Source organism: Palaemon carinicauda, chromosome 2 (genome assembly GCF_036898095.1).
Source record: "Palaemon carinicauda isolate YSFRI2023 chromosome 2, ASM3689809v2, whole genome shotgun sequence".
NCBI lineage: Eukaryota > Metazoa > Arthropoda > Malacostraca > Decapoda > Palaemonidae > Palaemon > Palaemon carinicauda.
The window spans coordinates 117,914,788-117,930,944 of record NC_090726.1 but is presented as its reverse complement, the minus strand read 5'-3'; the positions used below and the strand labels follow the sequence as shown (position 1 = coordinate 117,930,944).

Here is a 16,157-nt window from a genome sequence, read left to right as displayed (position 1 = left end):
CTTCTTCCAAGACGATTCGTATTGTCTTCTGGTTGACTTTGACTTGTATTCTTCTAGGAAGTCTATACAGTGGAACCTCTGCATACGATTGTCTTTACATACGATTGTTCCAACATCCGAAGTAAAATTCCATCAAATTTTTGTCTCGACACCCGAAGTAATGCTCCAACATCCGATGTAGATCTTGTTTACGCCGGTAGATGGCAGCACGTATGAGACGCCATTGAGCGTCGAGTGCTCTGTTCTCTGTTCTTGTGTGTATCGTGTGGTTGTCCTCTGTTTGGTCTGTTATTAACAGTGCTTATTTTCTTCCTTTTCTCACATTTCCTTTTTGATTTTACCTATAATCATGGTGCCTAAGAAGCTAAGTTTCAGTACAGGTAGTTATGAGAAAAGGAAGAAGGCAATTCTTTCATTAGAATTGAAGCAAGAAATTATAGAAAAACATGAGAGCAGTGTGCATGTGAGTGATATGGCTAAACAATATGGCCAGAATCGGCTTACGATCTCGACGATCATCAAGCAGAAGGCAGCCATTAAAGCAGTCAAACCATCGAAGGGAATCACCATTATTACAAGATATCGTAGCAATACCCTGGAAGAGATAGAACGCCTTTTGTTGATAGGGATTAAGGACAAAGAGATTGTTGGCAACTATCATTTGTGAGAAGGGCCAGCGGGATGAACAGAAAGAAAGAAAAAAGTGAAGCAAAGAAAACTAAGATAGCATTAACAAGCTCTTTTCAAAATGTCCTCTCTCTATTTCTGTTTCCCTCTAAACATAGCATTAACATGTTCTTTAGATAAAATCTCTCTCTCTCTCTCTCTCTCTCTCTCTCTCTCTCTCTCTTGTTCTTCTTCGCTGTTATAGTGTTAGAGACGTCTATTATTTTTTTCTGAGAGAGAGAGAGAGAGAGAGAGAGAGAGAGAGAGAGAGAGAGAGAGAGAGAGAGAGAGAGAGAGAGAGAGAGATTAAACAGAAAGGTGTTTAGAGTACATATGATTTTTAACAGCGTCAACGAGTTGAAGGAAAATTAAATGTTACTAAGAAAGCAATAACAGTGAATCTGAATTCCTTTATTAACTAAAAGAAATATTGATACAAACACACTCGTGTGCGTATGCACAAACACACTCACACAGGTGTAGGAATTGCTACGCAGTAAGAGACAGACGGTCGGGGAGGAGGTAGAAATGGTGACTGCGATAACGTACCGTAACTCGTCACTGAAAGTGATGAAAATTAAAAATCAAAAGAAAAAAAATGTAAAAAATATGAAATAAATAAAATAAAAAAAGAATAAATAAGCTAAGTTAGATTAAAGTTTCCGTAGTGTAAGTTACGGTACGTTATCGCAGTCACCATCTCTACCTCCTTGCCGATTGTGTCTCCTCCTGCGTAGGAATTTCTACACCTGTGTGTGTGTGTTTGTGCATACGCACACGAGTGTGTTTGTATCAATATTTGTTCTAGTTAATAAAGGAATTTAGATTTGCTGATATTGCTTTTTTAGTTACATTTAATTGTCTTTCAACTCTCTCTCTCTCTCTCTCTCTCTCTCTCTCTCTCTCTCTCTCTCTCTCTCTCTCTCTCTCTCAGAAAAAATTAATAGATGTCTTTAACACTAACAGTGAAGAAGAACGAGAGAGAGAGAGAGAGAGAGAGAGAGAGAGAGAGAGAGAGAGAGAGAGAGAGAGAGAGAGAGAGAGAGTATTTATTTAAAGAACATGTTAACACCATGTCTACCTTTTCGCCGATCGTCCGTCTCCTCCTGGCGTAGCAAATCCCACACCTTATTATTTCTTTATAATTATCTTTTTCACATCCTTCTTTCATATTATGCAATTATGTTATTGTTATGTGTGATTATATTTATTAATTTATTAAGGAGTTATTATAGATTTTTGGGCTGTGGAACGAATTATACAAATTACAGTGTATTCTTATGGGAATATTTGCTCTGACATACGATTGTTTTAACATACGAAGCAGTTTCTGGAACGAATTAAGATCGTATGTAGAGGTTCCACTGTACTGCCTTTCGAGATCCCAAACCTTTTCTTGACTGCTAAGGTGAGAAAATCATGAGATGAAGGTTTTGGGTTCTCTGTGATGAAGCAAAGACAGTTGACTTCTGAACCAATTGGGATAGAGCTGGGTTCGGTAGAGGGACCAGCCTCAGCTTCAGTTCCATCACCAGAGGGAACTAATTGCTCTTGGGTCACTTGGTGGCCACTACTGCTGCAGTTCCCTTGAAGGATCTCAGCTTGTTGAGGACCTTCAGCAGGAGATTCGTTGGAGGGAACAGGTAGATCCGGGTCCATCTGTTCCAATAGAGTGACATGGCATCCGTCGCCTCTGCCAGAGGGTCCTTGTTTGTGGCTACATATCGAGGTAGTTTCTTGTTGTCACTCGTCGCGAAGAGGTCGATCTGCAGTTCTGGGACTTTTTCCAAGATGAAGGAGAATGAGTCTGTGTCTAGGGACCATTCTGACTCTAATCGGCTTTTGCTTGGATAGAGCGTCTACCGTCACATTGCGGAACCCTTGTAGGTGAACTGCCGATAAGTGCCATCTCTTCTTTTTCGTAAACGAAAGATGGCTAACATCACATGGTTGATGTGGGGCGATCTCGAGCCTTGTCGGTTCAGACATCTCACTATCACTTCGCTGTCCAAGACCAGCCTGATGTGGGCTGATCTGTGAGGGGATAGTTTCTTCAGCGTCAAGAGGACTGCCATGGCCTCCAGAATATTGATGTGAAAGGTCCCTTGGGCTTTCCTTTGATGGGAGTGACCTCCCCATCCTTCCGTCGAGGCGTACGTGTGGATGGTCACCGATGGGGGAGGTAGTAGTAAGGGAACGGTCCTCGTTAGGCTCTTGACCTTCGACCACGGCTTGAGAAGTGATCGTAGTAAGGTCGGTACCGGTCTCTGTAGATCTCTTCGAGCATTTGATGCGTATCTTCTCCAGACTCCTGACGCATCTTTCAGCTGTGCTCTTAGCACTGGGTCTGTTACTGCTGTAAACTGGAGAGAGCCCAGTACTCTTTCCCGTTGGCATCTTGAGATCCTGTTGGATTTCAGTAGTCTCTTGACAGAACCTGCGATCTCTCTCCTCTTCTTTGGTGGAATGGAGAGGCGTTGTGACTTCAAGTTCCAATGGATTCCCAGCCATTGAAACTCCTGAGCTGGAGAGAGGTGAGACTTCTTGAAGTTGATCCTGAATCCCAGATGTTCCAGGAATTGGATCACTTTCTTGGATGCTTGCAGACAAGCAGTCTTGGATGCTGCCCACACCAGCCAGTCGTCCAGGTACGCTGCTACCTGAACGCCTTCTAGGCGTAGTTGTTGTACGACTGCGTCCGCAAGTTTCCTGAAGATCCTTGGGGCTATGTTTAGTCCGAAGGGCATGGCTCTGAAGACATACTTTGTCTTCTGTAACTCGAATCCTAAGTAGGAGGAGAGGGGGCGGCTGACTGTAAGGTGCCACTAAGCATCTGCCAGGTCTATTGAGACTGTGTACACCCCTTTCAGTGACAGGGTCCTGATGTGTTGAAGGGTTAACATCCTAAACTTGTTCTCGATGAATTTGTTGAGTGGCCACAAGTCTAGAATGACTCTGAGTTTATCCGAGTCCTTCTTGGGAACACAGAACAACCTTCCCTGGAATTTGATGGACTTTGGTTTCCTTGTAACCTTCTTGTTCAAGAGTTCTAAGGTATATTCTTCCAGTAAGGGGGTGGAGTGTTGGAAGAACTGAGGAAATGAAGGTGGAGATCTGTTCCATTTCCATCCTAGTCCATTTTTATTAGGCTGTGGGCCCAGGGATCGAAGGCCAAACGATCCCGAAAGTGTTGGAGTCTCCCTCCTACCTGGAGCATCTCATTGCTTAGATGGTCCTGAGGGCTTGCCACCCTGACCGTGTCCTCCCCTGCCTCGTGAAGGGTTTCTTGAGGAGCCCCGTCGAGATCCTCTTCCTTTTTTACGAAAGGTAGACGTGTGCCTCTCAAACCCTGGGTTGAAGGCAGGTGACTGGGCTACCAGCTGTTGAGGCACCATTTGGAAGGTGGTCTGTGGTTGAGCGACCACTTGTGGCATCGCGGTCATGGTGACCGTGTGATGTTGCTGAGCAGGCCGAGAAGGTAGTCTTGACTTCTTTGTCTTCCACTTGGGTTGGGGACTAGCATCCGGGGAAGACTTCCTCTTTGAGGAGATGCCCCACTTTTGGAGAAGGTTCCTATTCTCCTTGGCGGCTTTCTCCACTACCTCTTGGACCACTTATTTTGGGAATAGGTCCTTACCCCAGATACTAGAAGTAATCAGCTTCCTGGGTTCCTGTTTCACCGTTGCACCAGCAAACACGAACTCCCTACAGGCAGCCCTCCTGGCCTTTACGAAGGCGTACAGGTCCTTGACGAGGGTGGCCATGTGCATCTTGGCCAGGACCGTGAACGTATCTGGGGTGCTGACATTGGAGGCGGCTAGCCTCTCCTTTGTCTCTTGCTCCCTTCGCAAGAGAAAGTCCGATAGCTTTGGTAGGTTCTCGCTAAACTGCTGTTCCGTGATATCTGCGTCAAGCTTCGCTACTGAGAAAGCTAGGTGGACCTCATTCCATTCCTTCTCATCAATGGGCAAGCCCAGAGACAAAGACTTACACTCCTCTAGTGTAGGGCATGGTTTGCCTGCCTCATCGGCCTTGAGGACACTCAAAAAAGCCTTCGACGTTAAGGGGAAGGCTCTCGAAGAAGGAGCAAGAAAGGTAGGGTGTTTTTTGCTCAGTGCAGAAACTCGCGAGTTAGTGTATCCTGCCTTCTTTAGGCTACTCGTCAAGAGAGCGTGTGCCTTGTCTTGGTCGAATACCATGACCTCCTTTGGTTCTGTCTCTTCTCTCGACGCTGGCTCATTCTTCAGCCGGATGAAGCACTCCGGGTAAGCTGCAAAGTTAGGCCAAAACTCAATGTCGTCCAGGTGGACGGCTCCCAACTTCTCCGAGATGTAGAGTTTGACGTTTGTGATTGGCATGAACTCCGCATACCTCCAGGGATTGGTCTTGGAGAAGGGTGGCAGGTCCTTCACTCTGGGTCGCTTGTGAGACCTTCGGGAAGTGATGATCCTAGTCGTTCGTGGAACTCTCTTGTCATCTTTTCTTTCAAATCTACGTTCTCCGTACGTAGATTTTCCATTAGAGTGGTAATATGGGCCAAGACTGCATGACCCATCGCATCTAATGTAGGGGTAGGAGCCGAAAACGTAGATGGTGTCGGCTCTACTGCCGGCACAGGCAGAAGGGGCTCCTCCACTTCTGTCGAGTCGTAGTCCTCATCTCCTCCGGGTGGTAGAATAGACTCTTCTTCAGGGTCGTCTCGAAGAAGATCCTTCTCCGTGTCTGTGGACACTTCAGACATCCTTTCCTCCTGGTGGATGTCCATGCCTTGCAAGGCTTCACTGATATTGACCTTGACTGCGTTCTGGACGCAGGGAGGCCCGGGTCGTGCCTGGGGTATGACGGCATCAGCTGTTGCCTTTGGGAACAGCAAGCTTCGCATCCTATTGTTAGGGAGGTACGGTCCAGGAGAGTTCTTTTTGAACCTTCATACCCATTTCCGAAGCTTCTCACGTGCTGCATCCCTCGACTCCATCGACTTGGGGTTGCAGAAACCCTCGGTCACCAAGGCCGAGCAAACGTTACAGCCCTTGGGGTCCCAATACCTCAAGGTTTCGGTTGTCACTACGCAGGCGGCATGAGACCTGCACATAGTGTGACCACAAAAGTAGGAACATAACCTAACACTTCAGTTTCTGGTCCTCCTATAAAGAAAGGAAATTGAAATGAGTATGCTGTAATTTATCACACTTGATAGATTAATGTAATCTCATGCAAGAAATTTTGGTATTAACTTAACCATTATAGCTTAGAATAGTAAGCTAGAAAGGAAATAGGAAAGACACATACCTGTGCCTCCTGTCCAGCCAATTGCTGTGACCTCCCTCAATATTAATATTGGAATTTCCTTATTAAGGGAAAACTAGAGTAGAAGGGTTCTAACTTCTAGAGTTAGAATTAGTGCATACTAGCACTAACCCTTTCATAAAGAGTATTAATATTGTGGGTTAAAAATTGATTTGATGACAATGATTCATCAGTGTATTGAAGGAATACTTCACTTCAATATTATGATTGGTCTCAACCATGGATTGTGAAAGGATACACAGGGTATGTTGGGAAAAAAAACTACTGTATGATATACTGTATACTATAGTTTTCTGCCTGCAGTATATACTATACTGCAGAAATGCTGGCTACTGTATAAGCATATACTGTAGTTCAGCCGGCATGTTGCTGGCTAGGCTAGTACCTGGCGGCACCGGTCTAGACGGCAGTAGGTTAGTACCTGACGGCACTAGCATGGAGAGAAGGGCTACCTTATTATAGATTAGTACAAAAATAAGGGTGTAGGTACTACTGTATTGTCCCTACTGCCTTCTTCCAGAATGAGGGTTCAAATGGAAGGGACGAATGAATCATTCTAGCTTCCACCCAGTCATAAGATCTGAAGCCGGTCACTGCCGCATATACTGTAGTTCAGCCGGCATGTTGCCGGCTAGGCTAGTACCTGGCGGCACCGGTCTTGCTGGCATGCTGCCGGCTAGGTTAGTACCTGACAGCACTAGCCGACAGATAGATAGAAAGCATGGAGAGAAGGGCTACCTTATAGATTAGTACAAAAATAAGGGTGTAGGTACTACTGTCCCTACTGCCTTCTTCCAGAATGAGGGTTCAAATGGAAGGGGGGAATGAATCATTCTAGCTTCCACCCAGCCACAAGATCTGTTGCCGGTCACTGCTGGTTCCAGGGATGAGGAGGGCAGTCCAAGGGAGGACTGAAGAACACTCAAAGACATTAGGGTCTCCCATCGGCAGCCATCATGGCTGGCACAACCTTTCCCGGAGCCTTTTGTCCGTAGGGGGAAGGTCAGAGCGGCTATCAAGCCGCTTATGTAGGAGCCCGGCCGGCACCGCAGCCCACCCGGCAAGCGGGGAGATTGTAGGACACCGGCCAAAGACATGCGATGGCTAGGCGATCGCTAAAGGACAGAGAGGGGCAGGGAAAGGGTCCTGTATGTTGTGTCGTGAGAAGGCGGCAGGATTGCCGGCCATCTCCAGTCACAAACCAGAAACATTGTTTCAATATCGGCGCCGTCCTGGGTGGCAGAAGAATATATATTCTTCAGCCTAGGACCTTGCCAAAACAAGACTTGTCTTTTAGACCGCAAGGGAGAAGGTAGCGGCATTGTACTACCACTTCGGATACGGTCTAGGGAAGCTAGGCTTCCTATGCCTGCTACTGTAAGCTGGCAGGGAAGTGACTACTCCCCCGGCAGCCGAGTTGTCGGCATAAAGACTGAATACTCGGAGTTACTGTCGTAAAACCAAGCTGGGATGCTCGCCAGCAAGGGGGAAGACAGGGAACACTAACCTAGGCAAGCTGGAGTATACTACTCTATGGCAAGACCAAGATAGGGTTGTCGCCTGATGGCGACACTCAGAGGGAAGGGGGATTTACCCTTAAATCTCTAAAAGAGACGAGTATCGAATTATATTAATAATTCTTAGAGATATACTATCTCCTGTCGAATTGATAAAACGATACGCGAGGGTAAACAGGGATAATGTACTTAAGTATACTAAAGCGCGTAGGCTAGGTTAGCCTAGCGCGGGGTGAGATCTCGGCTATGCTATATCACTGAGACTCTAACGTATACGATCGTTACATTTAAGGAAGAGGAAATATATGTGCATGATCTTATCTTCACTAGTATAATTTTTGCCTAAATAGCTAAAATTCATTAAAGCTAAATACCGGGAACGTCGTTCTACTGACTTAATAAGGCATGTATGGCGAACGACAGCGTCCAAAATGGCGCCTCCGGTTACTGGCTACGCTCCGATAAACACATCTAAATTATGCTAATTTAACTGTGAGAAGGAGCTAAAAATCATACACAGGAAAGATTAAATAATCAACTTTCCAGAGGCAGAAGATGCTGGAGAATGCATGATAAAATCCTCGAAATAGCGATCTAGAACACTAGAGCAAGCGGGAGTACACTGTGCATAAAGCGCTACAAAACAAGGAATGGGTAGCCATATGGAATCTAGTATTAGTACGGGAAGGGTATCCACTGGGTAACCTTGATAACGGGTCCCCTTTAATTTCGCCACTCTTCCCCCTCAGAGCGAAAACTCGATTCGGGGTGAAGATTGCCATGTGTCGTATCAAGAAATACGTCCCCTGATATTATGCGATATCCTATAGAAAAATTTTAAGGATACTTGCGCCAGGAGTTAGAATTCTGGAGACCTGTGGTCAATTCTTTGGGAGTATCACTGTAGCCAAATATCCCTTAGAAAGCTGCCTAAAGATGTCAAAACCCTTTTCTTATACAAATCTCTAAATCTCATGTACCCTCCTCCCAGGCCCACTGTTTTCCTCTTTAAATCTTCCAAACCACCACAAAGGATGCTGTTTGACACCCCCCCCCCAAAAAAAAAAAAACACACACACACACACACCAGTGTGTGAGACAGTAATTAATGAACATTGGCTGTAAATGAGTTATGGGTTTGTAAGAAAAAAATGATTTTCCTTTGCAATAATTTTGATGGTCTCCTCCAATCTATTATTGTAAACTTTGAAGAAAGTATATTATGAATTATTACCTGAATAGAAGTAAGTGTTAACTCAGTTATATACTTAGATGTTTAGATTTCCATTAATGGCAATCACTCAAGAATAATTTTAGGTATTCTAGCCAAGTCTTTTTTTCAATTTGTTGAGTACAGCAGTGCTTTCTCTTTTAATGTATGCTCTTGAATATCTGATTAGTACAGTATCTGATAACTGATACTTAATAGGTTCAGGTTGCACCAACAGCGAAATCTTCTCTGCCAACATTTACGTCAGACAACAATTTATGTGAGTTAGAAAAGTTTTCAAATAGCTTAACAGAACTTGACAGTCTATTAGAACAATTTAGTTATGTAAGAGGATACTTCCCAACTAAAGAAGACCTTCGAGTCCTTGAAAGATTAGGAAAATCACAACTATCTCTCTCAGAATATCCACACATTCTGAGATGGTACTACCACATGTCCAGTTTCACAAGAGCAGAAAGAAATGTGCTTGCAGATTCAGTTGCTACTGCTCTCTCAACCTCTGCTACACAGATAGGGAAGGTAAGGCTAGCTGTGGGTGGTATCTGCACTCCTTGAACCTATTTTGTATGGAAATAATATTTATTTTCCCATTAGACTTATTCTTTCTTTTGATTTGCAAATGTTGTGTACATTTGAGCATTTTTGTAGTTAGCCTAGCACATTAGTTATGCTCATTTCATACTGCACTATACCACATCTTAATAACCTTTCCTTCATATTAAAGTGAGAATGTAGATTATTGTTCCACTAATGCTTTTTTAAGTAAATGATTTTTGCATGGGATATAAAACGGATTTTGAGTGAAGCGAAAAATCTATTTTTGGGTGAGGTAGCCATGTCGTCCTGATGGACGTTCCTTTATAGTTGCTTCCTAGGTTATATTTAACTACAGTGATATATCCCAGAGAATTTTACTTAAGATATCCAGAATTCTAACTCCTGGCGCAAATATCCCTGGCTTTCGCCTTTAGGAATATCGCATAATATCAGAGGACGTATTCTTGACACGCCACATAGCTATCTACACCTTAAATAGCGTTTACGCTTGGAGAGGGGAAAGTGGCAAGAATTGGAGGAGAGCCGTTATTAAGGCACGCTCTACTCCTACTGTTGAGTACCTGTATGACGTCACATCCGGGCGCCATCTTGTTATTCCTTGTAGCGTTAGCGAGGTGCTACAGATACAGTACTTTTGGGAGGGATTTATTCAGCCTTTATAAAAGGAGGGTGGGTCCATCAGGACGACATGGCTACCTCACCCAAAAATAGATTTTTCGCTTTGCTCAAAATCCGTTTTTTGGGCTCAGGCCATGTCGTCCTGATGGAAGTTTACCAGAGCATTTATGTATCTGTGGATTTCCCATTAGTGCCAATAACTGCGAGATAAATTTTCCTTGGTCATCTAGACCTAGAGACACATGGTGTTACCGTCATACACCACTTCAGCTGATCTTGGACTATGTCAGTGCTTCCTGCCCCCTACAGGGAAGAGTCATGGTAAACTCTAGGAAAAAAACTCGAGGATTGTAAGTTCATATGAACAATCTAGCCAACAAACAGGTATATTGGTCTCATCATATACTTTTGTAAAACAGAGTTTGTATTCTGAAAGGAACAAATGTATGTATTGACTACTGACACCTCCCCTGGTCTACTTGGTGTGTTGTAAGCAAGGTAGACAGGTTTTCATCTATGTAGGAAAATTGTATAAGTCAGTAATACAATCAGGTATATGAAATCTGTCGTAACTAGGGACTGATACCTGATAAAAACATGATTATGAGGTTTGCTAGCTTTAGAACAGATATCGTGTCTGTTCAGGATATATTTTCAAATATAAGAGGATATAATGAATTTCTCTGACACATTTATTTATTTAGAATTTTGGGGCGAAAAGAGGCGCAAAATTCAGATATGTATTTATTAATAAACAATAGATAACAAGGTTAAAGTGCATTTTATAATATAATCTAAAATGAAAATTGGAAATATAGTGGAAAGCATAATTAACATGGTAATAACAGAAATACTTGTTTCACCTGAAAAGAAACGCGAAGCCACTTTAAAAGGAAATATTGTAATATTTCATGTTTTCTGATTTCTGTCGTTACAGTTTATAAACACTTGCGTAGTTATACGCATGGCACATGTGTAAGTCTTTTATGCTTCTTTCACCCTTATACCTAGAACAGTCCATAGAGTCACTACAGTGATACTTCACTAAACATGTCACTCCTTAGGGAGGGATCATGTACACCCTTCACTAAAAGTCTCGATTAGTGTACTGTTCCTCGCAGTATTCAAGCGGCAGGTTTTAGTACACTACCTGCTGCCACCACAAAGTGCTTGATCTCTTGCACTTGCATCACGTAGTGTTTGAAGAAAACCCTTGCTGACTTTCATCCAGTATACGAGCGAAGACTTTCAAAATTCATATTTTGAAAGAAGTTCAGAGACGAAGCAATTTTTCTAGGATCATGACCTGCGGGTGTGCTGTCTGGATCTGCTCTGCGAATGAAATAGGTGATCTTCGCCCTTAATTGTTTCAGAGACAATGTCGAACTTGAGGTTTCTCCCCTAAAAAGTTGTCCTCCCCTAAAGTCTGAAGTTCTACGAAGATAGACCTTTAGGCACTCTACTGGACATAGAGAAGCATCTTCCTTCAGAGGGCAGATTCTCCAGGGACCCCACCTTTTGGTGGGTAGCTTATTCTTAGCGAGAAACGTTGGGTCAAGAAAGAGATTTATAAACACTTGCGTAGTTATACGCATGGCACATGTGTAAGTCTTTTATGCTTCTTTCACCCTTATACCTAGAACAGTCCATAGTGTCACTACAGTGATACTTCACTAAACATGTCACTCCTTAGGGAGGGATCATGTACACCCTTCACTAAAAGTCTCGATTAGTGCACTGTTCCTCGCAGTATTCAAGCGGCAGGTTTTAGTACACTACCTGCTGCCACCACAAAGTGCTTGATCTCTTGCACTTGCATCACGTAGTGTTTGAAGAAAACCCTTGCTGACTTCCATCCAGTATACGAGCGAAGACTTTCAAAATTCATATTTTGAAAGAAGTTCAGAGATGAAGCAATTTTTCTAGGATCATGACCTGCGGGTGTGCTGTCTGGATCTGCTCTGCGAATGAAATAGGTGATCTTCGCCCTTAATTGTTTCAGAGACAATGTTGAACTTGAGGTTTCTCCCCTAAAAAGTTGTCCTCCCCTAAAGTCTGAAGTTCTACAAAGATAGACCTTTAGGCACTCTACTGGACATAGAGAAGCATCTTCCTTCAGAGGGCAGATTCTCCAGGGACCCCACCTTTTGGTGGGTAGCTCATTCTTAGCGAGAAACGTTGGGTCAAGAAAGAGATTCAGATCTCCACATTCCGTGAACTGAATGTGGCCCTCATCCCTCGAAAGGGCCACTATTTCACTAACTCTGTCTCCTGAGGCTAGTGCAAATAAGAATATAACTTTTTGGGTCAAATCCTTTAAAGAGCAGTCTTCATTGTTCAGGGTTGAGGCTAAATGAAGAACCGTATCCAAGGACCAAGAAATGTGCCTCTGAGGTGCTGCAGGCCTTAGGGATCTTATTGAAGATTTTGTTAGAGAAGTCCACCTGGAAGGCATATAGCAAGGGTCTAGTCTAGGCAGATTTACACGTAGAGATTGTGTTGGCTGCTAAACCTTGTTCATGGAGATGTATAAAGAAGGATAAACAGAAATCTGTCGAGATTTCTTTTGGTTTCTTTGCCTTGACAAAGGCAACCCATTTCTTCCAGGAAGACTCGTATTGTCTTCTAGTAGATTTCGACATATTCTTCTAAAAAGTTTATACTGTCCTTCGAAATCCCGAACCTTTTCTTGACTGCTAAGGCGAGAAAATCATGAGATGAAGATTTCGGGTTTTCTGTGATGAAGCGGAGACAGTCCAGCTTCAGTCGCAGTTCCGTTATCAGAGGGAACCAGATGCTGTTGGGCCACTTGTGAGCCATTATCGCTGTTGTTCCCCGAAAGGATCTCAGTTTGTTGAGGACCTTTAGCAGGAGGTTGGTTGGAGGGAACAGGTAAATCCTGGACCATCTGTTCCAATCTATGGACATTGCGTCTACTGCTTCCGCTAGAGGATCCTCGTACGGGGCTACATACCGGGGTAGCTTCTTGTTGTCGCTCATTGCGAAGAGGTTTATCTGCAGTCCTGGTACTTTGCGTAAGATGAAGGAGAATGATCTTGCGTCTAGGGACCATTCTGACTCTATCGGGGTGAGCCTGGATAGAGCGTCCGCCGTCACATTGCGGAACCCTTGAAGGTGAACTGTTGATAAGTGCCATCTCTTCTTTTCCGCCAGGCGGAAGATGGCCAACATCACTTGGTTGATTTGGGGCGATCTCGAACCTTGCCGGTTTAAACATCTCATTATCACTTCGCTGTCCAGGACCAGTCGGATGTGGATCGAGCAGCGAAGCTTCAGTTTCTTCAGCGATAGAAAAACTGCCATGGCTTCCAGAATGTTGATGTGGAAGGTCTTGAAGAGGGAGGACCAGGTTCTTTGGACTTTCTGTTGGTGAGAGTGGCCTCCCCATCCCTCCTTTGAGGCATCCGTGCGAACAGTGACCGAGGGTGGAGGTGGTTGCAAGGGTACCTTCTTCTTTAGGTGCTTGGCCTCCGACCATGGCTTGAGAAGTGATCGCAGACGAGTTGGTATCGGTCTTGTTAGATCTCTCCAAGCGTTTGATGCGTATCTTCTCCAGACTCCTGATGCATCTTTTAATTGTGCTCTCAGCACTGGGTCTGTCACTGAGGCAAACTGGAGGGAGCCCAGTACTCTCTCTTGTTGCCGTCTTGATATCCGGTCGGATTGTAGAAGTCTCTTGACAGATCCCGCTATCTCTCTCCTCTTCTTTGATGGAAGGGAGAGGCGGTGTGACTGTGAGTTCCAATGAACGCCGAGCCATTGGAGCCTTTGAGCTGGAGATAGTCGAGACTTTTCCAAGTTGATCTTGAATCCTAGATGTTCCAGGAACTGGATCACTTCCTTGGAGGCTTGCGTGCATTCTGCTTCGGATGCTGCTCACACCAGCCAGTCGTCCAGGTAGGCTATCACCTGAACTCCCTTTAGGCATAGTTGACGAATGACTGCGTTTGCAAGCTTTGTGAATACCCTTGGGGCTATGTTTAGTCCGAAGGGCATAGCTCTGAAGATGTATTGTCTCTTTTGCAGCTTGAATCCTAGGTAGGAGGAAACTTGTCGATTGATTGGAACATGCCAATATGCGTCCGCCATGTCTATGGAGACTGTGTATGCCTGCTTGGGCAGTAGGATCCTTATGTGTTGAAGAGTAAGCATCCTGAACTTGTGGTTCACTATGAACTTGAGTGGTGACAAGTCCAGAATGACTCTGAGTTCTTCCGAGTCTTTCTTCGGAACTTGGAACTTGACGGACTTTGCTCTCCTTATGACCCTCTTGTCTAAGAGTTCCTGGACATATTCTTCCAGAATGGGGGTTGAGTGGTGGAAGAATTGAGGGAAAATCGGTGGAGTTGTGTTCCAGCTCCAACCTAGTCCGTTTTTTATCAGGCTGTGGGCCCAGGGATCAAAGGTCCAACGATCCCGGAAAGAGAAGAGTCTCCCTCCTACCAGAAGCATCTCACTTGGAGTGCTGGTTGGAGGACTTGCCTCCTTGGCCACGTCCACCTTTGTTGCCCCTGCCTCTTGAGGGGCATCTAGAGGAGCCTCGAAAGGAACCTCTAGATTTCGTCCAAAAGGTCGTGGATTGCCTTTTGAAGGCCGGGGTAAAGACAGGCGACTGTGTCGCTAGTTCCTGGGATACCAATTGGTATGTGGTGGGTGGTTGTGCCACCGTCTGGGACACCGTGGCCACGGGAAGTTGTTGTCTAGGTGGGCGAGAGGGCGCTCTTGGCCTCTTAGTCTTTCTTTTAGGTTGGGGACCCTCATCTGGCGAAGACTTTCTCTTCGTCGACAAGCCCCACTTTTGGAGAAGATTTCTATTCTCCGTGGCTGCTTTGTCGACGACCTCTTTGACCACTTCACTTGGAAAGAGGTCTTTACCCCAGATGTTGGAGGATATTAACTTCCTTGGTTCGTGTCTCACCGCAGCCGAGGCGAACACAAACTCTCTACAAGCCCGTTTGGCTTTGATGAAGTTGTACAGGTCTTCATCAGTGTTGCCAAGTGAGCCTTGGCAAAGACCATGTACATATCTGGGGATGGGAAAACGTTTGCCATTGTCTCCAGTCCGGTCTGAAGAGACATTGAGGAGGCAAGCCTTTCTTTTGTTTCCTGCTCCCGACGCAGGTGAAAGTCTGATAACTTAGGGAGGTCTTCACCGAACTGACGTCCGGCAATGTCGGCTTCCATCTTCCCGACTGAGAAGGTACTAAAAACATCCTTCTAGTCATCATCGTCTGATGGTAGGGCAAGGGAGAACGGCCTACACTCTTCGAGTGTGGGGAAAGGTTTTCCTGCCTCGACTGCCTTTAAGGCTGCCTTAAACCCTTTTTTCCATTAAGGGGAAGGCACGGGAAGAAGAAGCAATGAAGGATGGGTGCTTCTCACTCAGAGCCGGCACTTTGGAGCTAGTGAAGGCCCTCTCCTTCAACGTGCTAGTAAACAAGGCCTGAGCTTTGGGGAGGTCAAGGATTATGACCTCTTTCGGCTCTGTCTCCTCTTTCGAAGGAGGTTCAGTCTTCAGACGAACGTAGCAGTCTGGGTAGGCCCCTTGACTGGGCCAGAATTCCACGTCTTCGACTGGAACTATGGCCGGCTTGTCGGAGATGAAGATCTTACCTCCTGACATGGGCATGTGCTCAGCATGCCTCCATGGGTTGACGTCCGAGAAAGGGGGAAGGTCCTTGACGTTTAGCTTCTTTGGAGCTACACGAGAAGCTGCGAGTTGGTGCATCTCCGAGCTTAGCGCAGCTTCTTTCTCGGTTGACTGCTTCTTTAAATCCTGAAACATAGAGAGGATGGAAGTCAACGTTGGACTTATGTCAGCCAATTGAGGGGCAGAGGAGGTCGAGAGGACGGGCTCTGCCACGGGAGTTGATGAAACCGCAACTATTTCGGTTCCTTTGTCGTCGGTCTCAAGAGCCAATACAGACTCTTGCTCCTGATCTTCGGCAAGAAGACTACGTTCAGTGCCTTCTGAAACATCTGACATCTTGTCTTCTAACTGGATGTCTTTCATGGCATCCGATACATCAGATTCTATCGGAATCTGGACGAGGGGGATCTCTGCCTAAGGTTGCGGGATTATTGCATCCGAAGATGCCCTAGGGAAAGGACAGGCCCTCATCTTTTCATTAGGAAGGTATGGCCCGGTGGTATTCTTTTGAAAACCCCTGACCCATTTACGCAGCTTCTCCCTTGCTGCATCCCTTGACTCAGTGGACTTTTGGTCATCAAAAGCCTCT

At 45.2% G+C, this 16,157-nt stretch overlaps 1 protein-coding gene across 1 annotated transcript in view; it reads left to right on the top strand.

The window, feature by feature from the left end:
• Positions 1–16,157, top strand: part of LOC137626624 (valine--tRNA ligase-like) — a 334,847-nt gene that overhangs the window by 202,524 nt on the left and 116,166 nt on the right. The window contains 1 exon segment of the mRNA XM_068357644.1: positions 8,920–9,240. Within this exon segment, the coding sequence (XP_068213745.1) occupies positions 8,920–9,240 (321 nt within the window).